The sequence below is a fragment of the Centruroides vittatus genome, unplaced genomic scaffold, assembly GCF_030686945.1.
Source record: "Centruroides vittatus isolate TY-2023 unplaced genomic scaffold, ASM3068694v2 contig_352, whole genome shotgun sequence".
Taxonomy (NCBI): domain Eukaryota; kingdom Metazoa; phylum Arthropoda; class Arachnida; order Scorpiones; family Buthidae; genus Centruroides; species Centruroides vittatus.
The window spans coordinates 1,329,654-1,348,707 of NW_027122175.1; the positions used below are offsets into that span (position 1 = coordinate 1,329,654).

The following is a 19,054-nucleotide window of genomic DNA, read 5'->3' on the forward strand; positions in this document are numbered from 1 at the left end:
GTTGCTCTCTTAATTTTATGAATAATAATAAATTAAATTTCTTCTTAACCTATTTCGGATTCAATTTACACTTTCGTAATTGAATTTTGTGCAGTTCTACTATAGAAACAATAATATACTATTGTAATAACAATAAAAATAATTCGAGGGCTTATCAGGTAACATCTATTCTAAGAAGGCTTCTGTGATACATTACAGGAGTTTTTCTAGCTAGATTTACGCATAAACGTTGGCTCAAAACTTAAATTATAGAAAAGGACTATAATTAAGGGTCTTCTATTCGTACAAAGATTTTACTGAGTAAAACTAGTGTTTATGTGTGCTACCATTTTGTGTAGTTGTCAAATTCTACCTATCTCGACCTGCAGACTAGGCACTCTGTAATAACTTCAACTTTCTTGAAGGATTCTAGAGGAGGACATAGGAGGAACCGTATAAGAAGGCCCCGTTTGCAGGGATGTACAAAGAGAAGGTATAGAAAGAATCTCTGTAGGACCTCTTCACTGTTTCTAGTTAATTAGAAGGCCCGAAAAAGAAATGTTAGTTAGGCGAGGCTTTTAAACGTGTCCTCATCTATCGAAAATGGTGATTGCAAAGACATGTTAAAAGGTCTCGCCAATCAACGAAATTTCGACTGCATCGATGACGTCACAGAGGCTCATTGTCGTTTCTTTCCTCTCCTCTCGATGCAAGAATTGTTGAATCGACAGACCATCAGGCTGATGCAGTGTTTGAAAGGCATTGACTGGTCCACCAGGTACTACCTCGGGATCCACTCTGCAAATGACTCATTCTTTCTCCCTCATCCAACTATTCTGTATGGAGAAGACAGGTTACAGGCTTCCCATCCATCATGTTGTACTTTCACCCAGCAGATGTCTAGCCCTTTTCTAAATTAGTAATATTCTAAAGTTCATCTTCTTTGAGGAATGATTAGATTAAGGCCTGCGCTGCTTCTTCTTGGTTGCAAAAGGCTCCGAGAATCCCTTTACGAGTCTTGAACTTAGTGTTGACCATCACAGGTGTTAAGTCATCTAATTTTGATTTAATTCGTCATTTTAATAACTAAAATTCAGTAAATTTAAGTATTAAAAAAATGAGTTCTCTGGCGAAAGATGGGACAAATTAAGATCCTCATTTTTTCGCCATAAACACTTTTAAAGTTAAATGCATGTAAAAGTTTCGACTTCTTGAGAATTTTTAGATCTACAATAGAATATTTTTAATATAAATTTAGTATTTTTAGCTAGAAATTCCTGAATGAATCTTTAAAATTTATCTCATTTTTTGATTATTACCGAAAGCTTCCTGCGGTCTGTGTTGTGAATATACAACTAGATAAGGTACAAATTTAATAATTCGAGCAAAATTAGATTAAAAAATCGAGAATTGCGCGCTATAAAAACTACGAAACTATTTTAAAATCAAAAATTTACCAATAAGTAACGAAAAAATTAAGAATAAAAGAAGAATAAACCAAGAGATTCCGCGATACAAATTCTTCACTACACGAACTTTCAAAGCTGAATAATTCTAAAACATCTCGACTTTTTAGAGAATTTTGAATGTAGAAAGGATTTTTAGACATGAATTTAGTATTTTCAGCTATAAATTCTTTAAAAAACTTTTAAAAATTCCTTATAAATCTAAATCTCTTATGGCACTCCTATGGCACTCCTGCGGCACAGACGAAGCCATTATTGTGGATACTACAACTAGATACGTTAAAAATTTAATAAATTCGCGTAAGAATTGATTGAAAAATCGGTACTAAAACTAGAGAAGTTTTTAAAGATCAAGAAGATACCCGACATTAACAAAACAAACTAAGATTAAAAGAAGAAAATGTGGAAAAGAAAAGCAAATCAATGTTCAGCTCTCGCATGGAAGGCATTATTAGTAGGAAAAGTATTGAAAGAACGGAGGGGGGGTAAAAATACTTCATCAAAATTCAACGACTTCTCCTCGGGGGCAAAAATTTACATATCGTCGACTTCTTCAGCTGGAAAGCTCAAGAAACAAATTCGTTTGTAATAACCTTCACTTCTCTCCAAGGCAATGAACGTAAAACAAGTGATGCAAGCAGCGGAACATTGCATTTTCCGTTTTTGCCTCTTGTAAAAGGCACAGATTACAGCATCCTTGTTGACACGTGGTAATTAATAGTCATTGGAGAAGTAATTAAGTTATTAGGGTTGAAGCACTTTCAACTAGAATATGCACAAGTCTGTTTAATAAGAGAGAAAGAAAGATTTCTTACTCCCTACTAAATCACTTTAGATGTCATCAAATCAGCTTAAAGTCGCTTGATTTTAAAATTGTTACGGCTTAACTGGAGTAAATTAAAGGTGGCACTTATCACCTTATCGGCGGTAAACACGCTTTGCTCTCACTATTAATGTATAAGCATAAATATGCCTTAGGTAATTTCAGCCTTAGAAGTCTCCTGGCTACTTCCAAAACCAATCACCTAGCGTTTAAAAGTTAAAATTTCCACCCCGTTTCTACGTCAGAGAATTTATATATTCATTTATTTATAAAATATTAACTCTTTGCAATAAGAAACAGTTTGCTTAACTCCTCTTAAGTACAGTCAGGCCTCGATGTAGCGCTTCCTTTTTCAGTTCGGCGCTAAACCGAAGAATCTCAAACAATGAATTAATAGGCTGTAAACGCAATTTTGGGATTTAAGAGTTTGAAAGTCACATGATTCGGTAATTCAGAGATAGCGAAAGTTAGTAGTATTTAATGGTTACGACAGAGATCAGCTCACCATCATTGATTAGCGCTGTACGAAGGTGCACTATATAGGAGAGCGATATATCGAGGTTTGACTGTAGTTTATTTTTTAGAATATTTCTTGTTTTTTTCTCTTTAACTGTAAAGAAATTACATAATATAATGCGTTAAAACACTCCTAGTATAATTCCTTTACACGATATTAATGATCCTCTGGCATTACTCCTAATTTTTCTTAATAGTTTCTTTTCCAGAAAGGAGGGGTGACGTTTAAAGAAGCAATTTATAGAAAAATCTCGAGTGGCCTGAGTTCTAGAATCGATAGAAAAGCCTTAATTTCAAGAGACTGGGTACTTAAATTCTATATCCCAGTTAAAGTTAATTAAATCTGTAAACAAGGATTCGATTTATTATTATGGATACTAACTTAAAGCGTAAGTTTAGAAGAATTTCAGTATAGAAAAGTAGAAAAATTGCCCATTTTTTACGTCATTTAGACCCTCATCGAAGATATGGATCCGGTTCGGTTACGGTAAATTGCAACTAGAGTTGAATCAACTTATGCAGAAAGGGGGAGAAGAACCTATTGAGAGAGGCCTGAGTCTACTTTATAGAGTAGTTTTTGTTACAGATTTTCGTTCTAGAATGGGAGATATTTAGTGGGTGTGCGGTTAGGATCAACCATCTGTGACTAGAAAGTGTCAGGATCAGTTAGTAAATAGTATAATTCGTTCAGCAGTAATCATTTGTCCATAACATATTTTTTTTCTGTGTGTGTGTGTGTGTGTGTGTCGATGGGGTGTATGATAAAGCTTGCAAGATTCGAAAATTCGAATGATAAGAGGGCACTGAGATGACTTTAATAGATTTAAAAGAGCATCAAGTGTCTAATATATTTTAACTTACGGTTATCGATTCGTTAAACGAGACTTTGCTTTGCTTAGTGGGCTCTTTTTCTCCTCTAGAAATCGATAGATATGCTCAATAAACATATGAAAATCTTGAATATAACTTATTTAAATGGGCTATTTTTAAAATTAAATTATATATTCTACTTATATAGTCTGATAACACGAAGAATTAATCGATTCTTCTTCTAAGTTTTTCAGCTTATTTTATAGACGTTGACTTCGTCTTAACGTATTTCTATACACTTTTTAGGCAATTCAAGAAGATTTTATGTACTCTATGACCTATATTTTATTGAGATTTCTTAAAATAATACATTATTTTTACTACAAGATTTGAAAACGTGAAGATATAATCGACCATTCTTCCAAGTTGTTGAGTTTATCGTAAAGATGCTGTATTGATCTTAATGCAGTTTACTGTAGATTCTGGGAAGTTCAAAGGAGATTTTACATAATTTACGCTCAGTATTTTGTTGATTTTTCAGAAAATAAACTAATTTGTTGTGTAATTTAATTACATAATTGAAGAATTAATCGAGTCTCCCCCAAGTTATCGCGATGATTTTATGGATGCTTCTTCGATGTTGACGTATTTTATGCCTTTCTATATATATTTTGAGCACCAGAAAGTAAGATTTATATATTATAGAGTAGATATTTTGTCAGTTATTTAGAAAATAATGCATTATTTATGCTAGGTTATTGGTATAAAAAGCATGCTCCTATAGAAGCAATGTATACAATTTTAGGAAGTTTAATCGTATATAAAAATCTTATCAGCATTTTAAAAAAATAAGAACACTTATTAATTTAAATATTAAGCTTCAGTTATAATATTTAGAGCAGACAAAAACATAACAAACCACCTATTATGTTGAGTTCTAACTATTGAAAGACAATAAATAGAGAAATCAGGCCAACACATCCTCTAAGATACAAGAGTTTGTTATGTATTTTTTTTGTACAAAAAAAATCTATGGGAGGAACCAAAAAATTACACACACGCACAAAAAAAAGAAAGTTCATACTAAACAATACAAACAAAAATATTGTTGCGGTGATAAGGTACAGCTTTACCTCTTCAGGTATACGGTATATAGGCCTCAAATAAGCACGCAAACGAAGTCACGCAAAACTGCTGCTTATTTGTACACGCATTGGAGTGAGACCATTTCCACTTAAGGCCCTACAAGTCTATAACACTATGCTCTAACTATTTTAAGCACCAGAAGTTCACCAGTAGTGTTATTTCTAGCACAAAAGCTACACAAATTAGCGTCATATCTAGCACCAAAGCTTCACAAATTAGTGTTTACGCTACCCGATACGAGGCCTAGTATATTATAGATCTAGTTATGAATAAATCAACAAAGGCCTGTTTATGTAATGCTATAATATAGCTTTGAATGATTGCAACAAGCCAAGATAGAGAGACTCCAATGCCCAGTTTGCTAGGGGTTGTTAAGTGTTTCGGGCCTTTTTGAATATGAAAAATAATGCCTAGGCCTTAAAGAGTATCTTGTTAGGTTACTTTATACTGTTAAGTACGCAGAGGAGTTAATATTTTTACGCTTTGTAGAGCCGGTAATTAAGTGGAACGTCAAAAAACGGCAGCCATTTGTCTAGTTTTAAATCATTTATAAATATGCAGACGAGCCTGTATGAGTTACAACGTTATAATACAGTTAGTATGGCATCCCAATCAATTTATTAGTTTCTCGGCTGATTTAATGTTTTGCGAATATGTGGGATATTATGTTGACATGTTCTGTCTGTTGCCCTGTCACGCATCACGCACTTATTATGGCATTCCCGTATTAAGGCGAACAAAAATCGATACAATTGTTCACGGTTTGTAAATATTTCAGAACATTTCTGTCAATTGTCTGCTGTTTTCTCCCCCTTTTTCCTTTCTTTATAACTAAAAACTGTATAACAGGAAACCATTAGTAATCGGCTTAATTGCTTGTAAAAAAGTTAACACGATTCGGCGAAGTTTGAGCCTTTCTTTGAGCCTTTCTAATGCTTCACGTGTTTCCGAAGATTCAAAAATTAACAGCTTTTCCAGCCTTAAATCGATTCCGCTGGGGTAATTTGAGCCTAACTCGGATATATCCGCACGAGAAAGGCTCAAAGTGGAATCGAGTGAACATTTTAACACAATTTTCAGCTTTATAAACGATTTAAGAGTTATAAAAATCGATTTTTGGGGGTAAATTGTATCTAATTAAGGCTCGAGTTTAATACATAATCAATAACGTGAAAAGCCTGTAATTAAGGCTCGGCTTTAATATATAAGGCGTAGAATTGACAATAGATAAATTCCTTATCAGACTTAAACTTGAAATTCTTAAAATAATCCTTAAAATCAGTAAATTAAACAAAGCAGCCTATTGTAGAGAGGAGGGAGGATAAGAAGATCTTCACAATTCGCTAACAGGAGTGAAAATTAGAAGGCTCCAAGATAGAAAAATAGTTAAGATGTGCCTCGGAGGTTGTAGAATAAGGGTGTGTTCTGAATGAAATCCCAATACTTGGAATTGGATACACGTTTCTCTACAAAAGTCGGAGCTGTGGTCGGACGAGGATGTCCCAGCGATAAAAGAAGGTTGGGGTGTAAGTTCTTCCTGTCCCGTCTTTACGACAGTCCCGATTGAACCACTACTTAATAAGGCCGTTTGTATGTTGGTCCGACTGTCCACAAATCAGTCTGGAAACATTTAGATACTGTTGGGCAAAGGAACAAATCAACAACTACCAAAAACTAACGAAGGAACATTTCGCTTCATTTATATACGCGTGGGAAGGAGTGAATTGCCAGAAGGGGGAAACTAAGAATTTGGTAACTATTGACATGTTCGAGAAACCTGTCATTCATTCAAGTAGTATGTAACGATGCTTCCAAATCGAGGTGATTACAACATGTGTTACAGATCAGCAACAGATAATAATAGAAAAAAAAAATTGAAGCCATCCTCGATACAACGTATCCTGGAGCAAATTTTCTTGTAAGGAAGAAAAAAAAAGGAGTTTGTTTCAACAGCAAACGAAAAAAAAGAAAGGAATAATAACTTAGAACGTAACGAGGATTCCGAACATACACTTGACAGTTTAATACTCCTTAGAACGGACATATGATTTACGATCAATAAATATAATATCGACCATATTAGAAGAGATCCACTTATCTTTGAATCTAGTCTAATTTTTGGTTATTTTTTTTTAAAATATTTTCTTTACCCTTTTTCCGAGGATAGCCTTAAATACCGTTCTAGAGTAATATTAAAATTCAAATAGAATAATATTAAAAATTATACTCTGTAATTGTAGTTTAGATTAAGGATTCTGTGCGGGGATGATCCTAAAATGAGATCTTTGATAGCGATCTGTCGCGTGTCTAATTAATACTTTTGCTATAAATTAATCATTTTGAATATAAATCATTGAAAAATCTGTTTATACAACGATTATGCAGCATCAAGATGGTCTCTAGTTAGCGTAACTCTATACAATTATCGTTAAAAATGATTATTTTCATCAAAAATTTTGATAAAAATCGAATATTTGAGGCCTTTCCTACAAGTCTGGATCATTAAACTAGACTGTTTTATAGAAAAATACTACAGAAAAACAATTATTATCAATATTATAGAGCAAGATTTATCTGTTTTTGATCAAGAATGTTGTATAGAAGCCATTATAAAGTCCTCTGTGATTGGATAACAATTACTTAAGTTATAAAGGGTGGAATGTGAAAGTCACGTAATTATATCTATAAAGAGTTTCGACAATCTGTTGGGTGGTTAAATCAGAAAGTGGTAATTATCTTGACTTAAGGCAGTAATAATGAAAAATCTATTATGCCTTTGGGGTGAGAAAGGAAGATTAAAAGATCTAGAATATTATCTCTATAATTATTAAGGTGTTTACATTATGTGAAGAGCTTAGATTTATTCAACAGCATTAAATTATAGTTGAAACTTTGTTTTTCTCTTTTATTTTTGTGCTAACAACCAGAAAAATTAATCAAATTAAACCGTTTCATTCAGTTTACATAGTAAAACCATAAAGGGGGTTTTATGCTATGTGTTACTCTCCTTCAACCAGCTTGAAATTAAGGAAGGAACAGTTTAACTTCAGTTCTAGAAAACTGGTGTTATTAAGGAGGTAATGTTTTTTTCCGAAGCACTTAAGAAAACAAGAAACAATGCTTCCAAAGCCTTATATCTCTCTTAACTACATCATTTGCTTGTGCACTCTATAATTTGTAAAGTTCAGCATTGCTACGTTATCAGAGACAGTTCATTTAGGGTATTTATATACCCGCCTACCTAGAATCTAAACAGTTTGTCATTTCCCTGATCTCTTTTTTCCCTATCTTCTACTTTAAAAAAAGTCGTATAAATACAAGTAAAATACCGCTTCACCCCTGGTAAAGTGGAGTAAGGTGATCGATTCCAGATGGAAAAATACTCTTCCTATTTTAAAAATATTTGAAGTAGAGTTATATTTTTATCAATATCTTTGCTCAGATACACTAAAGAATGGAATTATATCAAATATCTTAACAAAAAATGGGTTTAAATCCGTATATCTAGACTAAAGCTTTACGATCTAGCATCCTTCCAGGGATGCTAGCATCCCTCTACGTGACAAAATGAATCTTTCTGATATTTTTCTCTTGAAAAATGATGATGATTAAGGATTTTATCAATGGATGGTAGCTTAATTTACAGGAGCAGAAACAATTTATAATAATAAAGCCATAAAATGTATGTTTATTTATTGTTTAGTCGCAACATCATACGAAAAACAGAAACGTCATCCAGTTTATGAATCGTTTTTGAAGCTTTAAAGCAGTAAAACGATAATTTTTCTACTTATAAATCGAGTTTGATATCATTAATTATAAGAAATCAATATCACTAGCCGATATCATTAAGCGCAAATTTATAAGAAATTAATTAAGAAAGGTATCTTGTGCCCTCTAATTGGATGCGTATATTGATCTGAAGGATGAACGTAAATATTTCTAATTTTTAATACGAATTTAATGGAATAATATCTTCGATTTCTGATAGAAGAATCATCATCAATTTCTTAACAAAATATATTGAAGCTCATGTTAAACTTCCCAACATTATTTGAGAAATATGCAAATTAAATGGAAGAGATGCATCTTTACTTAATTTCTCTGATCTCGAGTTGATTATTCTGGTTTGTAGTAAGAAGATAATGGTATAATGTTACCAATTTTTAATGGAAGAGAGCCAGTAGCTTTGTATGCATTTAACAACAACTACGAGAAGAAACCTCGTGCTTTGTCTTAATATTTTTCAACATGATGCAGAACGATACAAAGAGATTCACGTTTTCTTAATTCTCTAGTATCTCGGGATGACTATTGTGGATTTTATTAACAAGATAATGGTATAAAGCATCTAATTTTTAATGGAAGAGAGCCAAGAGTCTTGTATGAATTCGACAAAATAGCGAGCGAAAGTGCCTTTGTATTTCAATAAACTGGTGAAATGTGCATAGAGATGCACCTTTTCTTAATTTTCCATAGCTTCAAGATGATTATTTCTGTTTATATTAAGAAGAAAATGGCGCAATATTGCCAAAACAGAAACAATTCTTTGATGGTAGAACCATCAGCCACGTATGTATATTTATTACGTAGCCGCAACACGAAACAAAGAAGAGAGACATCATCCTGGGGCTGAGCCACTCTTTATCTATCTAAGCAAATTTCCCACCAGGGGGTAGTGCATACAGGGTGGCGCTGTTGTCGTCGCCCCGGAGGCTGCAGTTCCGGAGCGTGATAGATGTTGGCGAGAGGCGCAGAAGACAGTTCTATTGACAGCCCCGTATATCTGGCAGAAAGTAGACGGGGAATTAGAGACAGACAAGCTGTCTCCGAGTAATAAGCTCTAGTTTCTCCGTTTGAATATCAATCTAAACTCAGCTGACAAAATGGCGGACGAACGGGGGATGAGAGATTTAAACGCCTTGTACACCATCTGACGACTCTTGACGGCTGCCAGATATTGCACTTGTTCACCCTCATTTTTTTTCATCTGGCGGTTTTTTTTATCAGAATTTTTAATGCTAGGGGGATATTAGAACGTATAGAAATATGTTATGAATGATGGAAGATTGCTCGCGCGAGTCCTGTAACTCTAGAGCAATAAGGTGAAGTAGCCTGTGAAGGCCTGACGTAAATCTGTGAAATTCCGCTGCGTTGCAAACCCTAAAAAACTATCAAATTTAAAAGTTAATAAGTCCACAAAATTGCTACAAAGGATATCTCGAAAGGTCGTCAGAAAATTATGAATTAAACCCATAAAAACTGGAAAAGCCCCTTTCCCTAAATAATTACACCACCCGTTCGATACATTGAATTTATTATGAGTGAGGAAAGGAATATATTGCAGACAGCCCATTTTTTTCCCAGTGATTTAGACGATTTTTTCAAACTTTACTTTTTTGAAAAAGTCCAGACGTTTGGAGCACCTCTACAGATGAAAGCGGCAAGAAAACTCTACTTCACTCCCTCCCTTCCTCCACCCTCGATCGGGGGAGGGGGTGGAAGTTGACAGGAGACCAGAACCCTGTCCGACATGGTCCCACGTTCCGTACTTACGACAGCCCGTCAATCAAAGTTTACCATTTGGAGAGCGACGGTTTCGTGTTTTTAAATTCACTCTGGGTTCGCTGTCGTTACAAGACGGAGGTGGAGTTACCTGGAGTGTACGGTCTTGTAGCTGTCGTCGGGATATATCTGTCCGCCAACTTTGTCAAGGGCTTTTTGGCAAAGGGATTTTAACCATTGAAGGTTCCAAACTTTCTAAACTAAACTCTATTGAAAATCAAAGTGATTGAGAGATAAAACTATGCTCTAAATTGTTTTTAATTACTTATTCTTAAATGGATAAACTTATCACGTGAATGAGCTCATAAATAATCATATACCAGCGACAAAATCGATAAATACACCCCATTTAGCGCTTAATAAACTTAAAATTATCACCATTTACACTAATTTAAATCACTAAAAATGCAGAATTTTGCTACCTCGTCGTGGATTGAGAGATTTGAAATTAGAAAGGAGTAGGTTCACTTGGACGAATTTAATCGAATTTGCGAGCTATTAAAGGACAAAATCGCCTTTACAAAGCATAAAAATACATCTTAATTTTCGACCCTGTATCGATGAAATCCCAATAAGGATCGACAATTCAGGTAGAGGAGACGTTAAAGATATAACAAGTTTAGGCATTTTTAAAAGTAGTCTAGACTAAATTTGACTTATGGCACAATCGTTTGGAGGTGTTGATGTGATGGAGAGGGTGCCGAACTTTTATCCTCCCATCTTTCACAGTTATGACGTAATTTTATCTAAAAACCTAGGCTAAGAGAACATTACTGATAATAACCATCGAAAGTATTAGAAATGATAATAAAATGTCCTTGAATAATAGGATAAGACCTTTGTTACATCACGTGGATTTATTTTTAGTAATTACATTCTAAATTTAACCTTATTAAACTAGTTTATCCTTATAGAAATTTAGTGTTTGTTGGTAGAAAATCATTAATTAAACACTCGAAACGACGACCCTACTTTTAGGTCGTGTGTTGAAGGTTTTTTGAACGTGTAGAATTCGTCTCATTGGCCCACCGGGCATAAAAATAATACAGTTCGTGGCAAGAAATAAAAAAGAAAATAATAATAATATATGAAAAATGATTTAATGTTTCGTTCGTGTCTGATAGAAGGCCACAGAAATCCATAATAAACGGCCCGTAGCCATCTTGAAAAAGTTGTAAATTAGAAAAATCATTAGGTGATACTTTAAAAATAAAGAAATCCTTCTAAAATGTTAAGGTTATCCTTAAGGATTTTCGAGGTTTTTAAGGTTAATCGTACGTAACTGTCGAGAAATTTTCTGCTTAGTAATAGGAAATTGCTGGGATTTTTTAATGTTATTTTGTAGAAACCTGTTAAGATTTTTAAAGCTTGCTGTAGGGAACTGATGACATTTATAAGGTTAATCATTGAATGCCCTTAAAATTTTCAAGGTTAATGTAGAAAAATCATTAAAACTTTTTAAAGTTAATTATAAAGATAATCGAATTTTTAAGGTAGATTATAGAGATATTGAAGTATTTTAAAGCTTATTTTCGAGCAAATTTGTAGGGAATTTTTAGGGATTTTTAGTTCGTTTGCAGAAAGCTATTGTTTTTAAGTTTAGAGCGAAGAATTTTGTTAATACTTTTAGGGTTAATTGCTTAAAACTGTCGAAACTTCCAAGATTAACTAGATACAAATTTTAGCGATCTGTGAGAGTTAAAATGTGGAAATTTCGAATGTTTAGAGTGAAATAATAAATTGAAATTGCTTTTACACAATGGCCTATTAGGGCCTAGGATCGAGTTAAGTGTAATTGGAGAACTATTAAGGCCTTGTTAAGTCTTTGATACCGTCTAAATAGGTCATTAGATATTATGAAATGTTCGGTAGTCATCTAGCCTACAGACAGACAAGTCAGACGGCCTGGATCTAAGTATTTGTTAAGTTGAAGAAAGATTTAAGCAAATAATTTAGTCAAAATTCCAAAATTTTGCGTTGTATTTTAAGAATGAAGTGATGCGGAAAGAGAAACATAATTACTAAACAAGTAGAGATAATAATCAATACATGTTCCTAGAACGAAGACAAAATTCAACTTTAAAGCCTTCTTTTGTATAAAGTTTAAGTATTATGGCCTTAAAAATTGGTCCCAGAATATATTAGGCCTATTTTATAGTCAGTGGTGCATCAGGTAGAAATGCGATCTCCATACAGCTGGCGTCAAAATAATTTCTACTGTAGTCACTTCATGGATATATATATCGATACACTTTCCTAAATTTTAGCTTAGAAGGCCCCAGAAACGGTCGATATGGAAGTTGTGCCTTGGTTCAATTCGAGGAATTAAATGGTCTTTTGATGGATTTAAACAATTCTCCCTTTCAAGATGGCGAATGTCACTCTTTCTACACGCTTGACGTAATCGAAATTACGAACAGAGCGTGATTTCAGGACGCCTACGTGACAAAACCTCATAACCTCTGATCTGTATGGTTTTTCCATTAGAAAGAAGTTTATCTCTGTAATTTCTAGAATAGTTTAACCATTATCTATTGTTGTAAATTCCACCTTTAACCGTCCTTCAATACTCGAACTAATACAGACGAGAGTATACAAAAGTCACAAAATTCTAAAACCACCCTCCATATATTTCGATCGTAGCCCTAATAAACTAAGTATATATCAGTTTTATAATCTTTCGGAGCCTTTCATAATCGATAAAATTCATTAAAACAGCCGAAAAATTAAGCCTATTGAGGCCTAATCATTTGAAGGCCTAAAAGTTTCCTATTATATAGGAGATTAATACAAATTAAATTTACACAAAATCCGGTCACTGTGCAAGCTTTAAACGTCTTTAAATTCAATATAATTATACTTTATTTATATAATTAGGCATATCGAAATAGGCCACCTAATAATCTATTTAATAAAATTATTAGTCAGCGCCAAGCCCCGCCAAGTCCATAAGTTTCTATCGGTCCACGTTATAAATTTAATCAACCCGATCGATATTTTACCTAGGCCGGTTAGGCCTCATAATTACGAATATACACACCAGCAATCCCGCTTAACACTACTGCAGCCTATGGAGGGGGGGAGTCGAGCGACAACCGAGATGAAAGTGGGAAGGGAATGACTATTTAACCGCATCTCTCTATATTATTGATTTAGCAGCACTTTATAAATATATCCAGTTTGCCAAGATGTCAACGATTGTGTTCACGAACTGCGAATCAATCCTAATTTGCTGTGTTACGCTCTTATGCAAGAGCGTTAGATCCTTAAATTCTTCCTCCCATTTAGGAATTTTAGCGAAATTGCACATCATTTGATCATCTTAACTTCCCCCCGTTTCTATCGCGCAATTCCGTTTAATTCTGTTACTACTCTCGAAGATACCTGCGCTTTGCGTGAAGGCCCACTAGGCCGTAGCGTGGTTTGAGGCCTCGTTTAGAGAAGGCTCGAGTCTTATGAGTGAAAATAAAGTGTACTCACTGAAGGCGAGTAGAAGGCAGACTGCTCGGCACTTAAAGGAAGAAATCCTTGGTCACCACCGAAGGCTGCAGCAGCTGCAGCAGCGGCCGCCGTACCATACATGTTGAGCGGCAGGCCGGATGCCGCCAATCGCTGATAGTTGATCAACTGGGCATCGTACTGGCACGAACACACAGTTTGGCCGGTTATGGGATCGGTCATCACCGGGCGACCTGACTCGCAGCATGGTTGTCCGGCTGTACTCGAGGTCCCATGCAGTTGCTGACCCGTTGTCTGGCCAGCCATCAGCAGCTGAAAGAGAAAGAAAAAAATTATGGTAAAATTAGCTTCGATCAACCTGCCAGAAAGGCTTCTAGGCCCTTTACTATAATATATCGTGATACATTCATTTACATAAGTCAGAAACTCACTTAAACTAAACTGAACTCCTCCGAAGCGCGTAGTGCTCTGATGAACCCGTTGATTGAAAAGGCAACGAGAACGGCACGATCTCGTTTAATTACCGGATTTTCGATATCGTTGACGTTCAAGTGCCCTCATAACATTAAGCATTTCACTTATACGGCTTTACATGACGCGTAAATTTGATTTAAAAAAAAATTAATAATAACTTTGAATTTGATCCGATGTTGTGGATAGTTGATGCGAAACTGTTGCAGAGATTGCATCGACGGAATTACTATAAAAGGGAGAAGAGAAGGAGCCACAATGTATTTTAAGTCAATTAGTTACTCTATAAAATGTTAATGCTCTCCACCAATGCCAGAGCAGCTGCGGAACCGCAGCTATTAGTAGAGGATTAAAGAATTCTTCTAATTTCCACGCTCTTAAAACTAGTTATCCCTTGGGAAACGACTCAAACCGCTTTCCGACTCATTAAGGCCCCCTAAACGAGGTCGCACCTCGTATTTTAAGATGGAGAATATACATCTTCCGACGTCGCATCCTAAGTAAAAGGCCTTCGAATGACGTCCATAAACGCGGGATTAAATTGAAATTATGCCACGGATGGGGGTCGTCTCGGCCAGATTTTAATTGTATTCTGTCCCAATTGCATGCGTTTTGTAAAGAAAGACATCACCCGCAACTTGGCTCCTACACCATCCACTAGATGCAGGTAGCTAGCTTGATGCCTTATGTATTTTTATTGTGTGGAAACCTGAATTTTACAGGTCGGAAGCGTTTTCTCGGATTTGAAAGGAGATTTGGTTTTGTCGACCCCTCCGCTTCTTTTCGGTAGCGTTTCTTTTTCGAACGTCTCTTCTCTAAAGAGAGCCATAGTAGTTTATGATAAATCGGACTAAACCCGATTCTGAATTCCATTCGTCACACACACAAGAGAGAGTCGAGCACAATAGACGTCTACGAGGACCAGAAATATCGGCGATAGAGGGCAGCAGTGGTCAGGCCTCCTATTGCCAACGTTTGTCGACTTAAGAGAGCCAAGCTAATCCAATACATCTGCTTGTATGCAGCAAATGGGCCACATTCGCCCGAGGTCCATCTTCTTCTTCCTTTTTTTTCCTTCTTCTATATAACGAGAGTGCGAACCCCGAGGCGGGCATCTGCGTGTTTGTCGGAAGCAGTTGAAGGATTTCTCAGATTTGTGAAAGTCCAATGGTGACAGATGTCAATACCATCATGTTTGATTCAGGCGAGGGTCTTATCCGAAAGTCAGTTTGTTATCAACTTACCCTTCTTCCTCCCTACTTATGTTAAAGAGTTTTCCCATTTTATAATCCCGTTTGTTGGTCAAATGCGTTTTTGCTCCTCGTATCCCTAATAAATTATTAAGCTTCGGTTATTTACAACTATAACTAGAACAAGATGACCTTAAACACCCGCTAAACGAACTAAGAGAACGGAAACAAACTTTATTTAGTGTTATCTACAAACTTAATTAAGTTGAGGGGCTGTTAAAAAGGTTTTTTATGCTCCAAAATCTGTAACCGGTCCACCTTAATTCTACGGAGTTTGCTAATAACTTAAGAGAGTTAAGTATTAAAACTAAGCTTATTCTAATAAAAATGGGGGCCCTAATTTTTAAAATATAAACAAAAGTATCATAAACAAATGAAAAGAACACCTTGCAATAAAGAGTGTAAATATAACAGAACCATGCAATTCGGATTTACTTTAGGCCTGGCTAAAACGTAGGCCTTATTTTAATTCGAGAAGTAGGCCTTAGGCCTCGAAAATTAAGTAAGTTTGATTCGATTTTAAGTAGGGAAACGGATACGAAAATGCAATTTTATCGATAAAATATAATAATAAAGTATAAGTTGGGGGCACGGTAAACGACGCTCGAGGTAGAAGGATGACGTTTCACCAAGCTTTGACCCGTTCGAGTGACGAATACGTTGGCATCAGCATACGAAAAGTTGGATGAGGACTTTCTGCGAAGGCCTAACGCACTTAGGCCTAATGGAAATCAAAGTGAAGCGTAGAAACAGTCGTTGGTACAGTTTCTTCCCGGTATTTTGGGGTGGACTGCCCGCTCCCGGGACGTCCATCGGTACAAAGTGACAAACGACATTCGGTCCCAGCAGGCTGCCAGTTCGGACGGTGTTGACGTGTTAAAAACCCGTTCCCTGCCTAACATTGGCAGCGTGTGACATTACGTGATGGTCAGCAATTAGGTATAACGAGCAAAAATACGATGTGCCACAACTATCGATCTAACGAATGGCGGATGTGCAGCCTGCGACAAATTAACAGGTCAAGCGGTATACCGAATTAAAGACCGCACGTTTCTGCGAGGAAAAAAAGTGGTTGCAAAGTTAAAAATTGTGCGAGTGGAAGGAGAGGAACGGAGTTGCGTGGCACACGAAAACCTCCTTTCTGGTGGGGTGGACGGAGGAGGGTCTCCACCGCAAAATGGTTTTCCAGGACTCGGCCACCCGCCGGAACCGCAGCTCGGGGATGACTTGGGTGTCGGACAGAACACCTCCCGACCGAAACGGAACCCCCCGCGGGTGGTAGAAGGGAGCGCGAGTTGAAGTTTGGAAGCAAGGCACGCAACTTACCTGGGTGGTAGTTGGGTTACCGGTATAGCCGAATTGAGAACATGACATCTTAGAGATGTTGCTGGTTGCACATGCGGTCTGTCCCTCGCAGGGACTCGCCCTCCCTTCACAGCTGGCCCCCGAGTCCCTGCCGTCAGTCCCTGGCGAAGACACGGTGGTGCTTTTGGTGGTGGAGGGAGGGGGGCAAAAAGGTGATATCTGGTCGGCGACTGTAGAAAATCGGTAGCACTGCCTGGAAACTATGTGGACGAAAGGTAGATATCAACCAGATTCATGGCCAGTTAGTCCAAAAAACAACTTTAGTGGAACCACGTGAAAACGTCCCAACCACTTGACGAGAAGCGAGAGACTGCGCTTAGTGCACATAGGTGGCGCTGTCGTCCCGTTCACTACTGCACTTCTCCGTCGAGGTCGCCGACGCACGACTCACTCTCGGCTCCGCCCCCGGTGCGGGACGTCGCGTGCCGAACTAACCAATGAGGTGAAGCGAGATCCGTCAGTTGGTTGGCTAACGTCCGTTGAATGACGGGCGGGCGTCCAACGGTAGCCTAGTCGGGGCCGCGCGCCAGACACGTTGGACAAATTAGCATGAATGTAAGCAGAGTAAAGTCGGTGACGAGTTGACAGCACTGCGGTGGTGTAGGGGGGACACGAGACATTGTCTGAACGGTAGAGCGGGATGTGCCACAATAGCTTCTACCTCTCTCTCTCTTCCTGTCCAAACACATCGGCCATTGTAGAACAGCGGATCGTACCAGTTGTCCTTCTGTGAGTTCTTCCTCCGTTTGTCGTCAACGAGATGTGCAAATCGAACAGGACCGTTTTAATGCTCGGTCTGTTTGGCCCGTTACCAGCTCCTATTGTTACTTTCCTCTTTTGTCAGGTGTCTCTTGTCGTTTCTAGAATCGTGGGGGCGCTCTCGCTTTCCTAATTTTTAATTTCAAAAGAAAGATTCCCTATTTCTCCCCCATAAATTAATTCCCCCTTTTTTTATTTACTTGGCGTGCCTCTAGCTCCAAACTTTTGTATCCGTTCGAGCGACTCCGGTTTTGATGTCGCGTGAGGGTAGTATACAATAACTTGCGTGTCACGTGACGGCTGCAGGGTGTCGGCAAAAGCGCCGCCATCAGTCCTGTGGGCGAAGCAGACAGTTTAATCTTTGACCACGTGATGCGACACTCTTTAGGCCCTACGTCTGGGTCAATTGGGAGACACAAATGGGTCAGGCGATCGGGAACAAGATCCAAACAGCCTCCCTGTCTAAATTGAAGTAGGAGCGATAGAGGAGTAAAAAAGAGAAGATAAAAAAATTTCGCTTTCTATTTTTTAGTCTTGGTTCCTCAAAGACGTAATTTCCTGGCGAACTGTTCCCAAGGGCCCAATTGTACCGGGCCGAAGACGAAAATTGTTATGCCAATTTGTCGGTGAGTGATGGCTGCTCCGAACCCAGTTGGACCTCTGGTCGAATTTACGGCTTCGCAGACCCCTGTGGGAAAGGTGGCCACAAACTCCCTTCAATTTTCTCCGTCGATAGGGAGCGTATTGGATGAAGGCCCCCTGCACTTTTTTCCTCCCCTTCTACCCGGTCATAGTCGCTTGCGGGGGCCACCGATCTTGTAAATGCTGCCATCAAGCCATCCTAAAAAACAACACCGGGCCGTAAATGGATATTGGGTACTCTTCTCTTCGTGCCGAATTGTATGGCTAACACTTCAATCTCCAAACGGGATTAACGTTAATCTGAGGGGGCGAACAAGAACGATGAGCCATCACGTGACTTGCATAAAGCCTAATTAATTTCAACCCCCCTGGCGGACCTTCGAGAGTTTAATTTTAATCTAGGCTCCGATACCGGACTTAACTTTTTAGCCCAATAAATATGGGCATAAATTAATCTCGGATCTTTCAAGATTCATAAATTAATTTACGCGAATCCCGAACGATTTTACTCGTTAATTTATTTTATTTATACACAAATATTCATATTATTTATGAGGGAAGAGCGAGCAAGTCGATAGATGATCACGTGTTAGTTGAGGCAAAATTTTAATTTCTACACGCCCCTCGTAAAAAAATACTATAGAGAAATGCAGCAAAAATGATAAGAAAGCAAACTTTCGGCATCTATAATTACACCTTAGATAAAAATCGAGTGTGATTGGAGGAATGGAGCCCTGAGGTCACGCGATTTCTCTCATTAGCGATCGGCGACTAAACCTCATAAAAACCATCCGACCTCTAGC

At 37.3% G+C, this 19,054-nt stretch overlaps 1 protein-coding gene across 4 annotated transcripts in view; it reads right to left on the reverse strand.

Annotated features, from left to right (window-relative positions):
* Window positions 1-19,054, reverse strand: part of LOC136974646 (iroquois-class homeodomain protein IRX-6-like) — a 54,103-nt gene that overhangs the window by 27,382 nt on the left and 7,667 nt on the right. Inside the window, exons 1-2 of one of the 4 annotated variants that reach the window (XM_067269573.1) lie at window positions 16,812-17,298; window positions 13,786-14,076 (exon numbers count right to left, since the gene is read on the reverse strand). In XM_067269573.1, the coding sequence (XP_067125674.1) occupies window positions 13,786-14,076; window positions 16,812-16,859 (339 nt within the window). In that variant the 5' untranslated portion in view covers window positions 16,860-17,298. Of the gene's footprint in view, window positions 1-13,785; window positions 14,077-14,195; window positions 14,347-14,396; window positions 14,871-16,811; window positions 17,299-19,054 lie in introns of those variants that run through there. The other 3 variants (XM_067269572.1, XM_067269574.1, XM_067269575.1) reach the window with 3 other exon arrangements.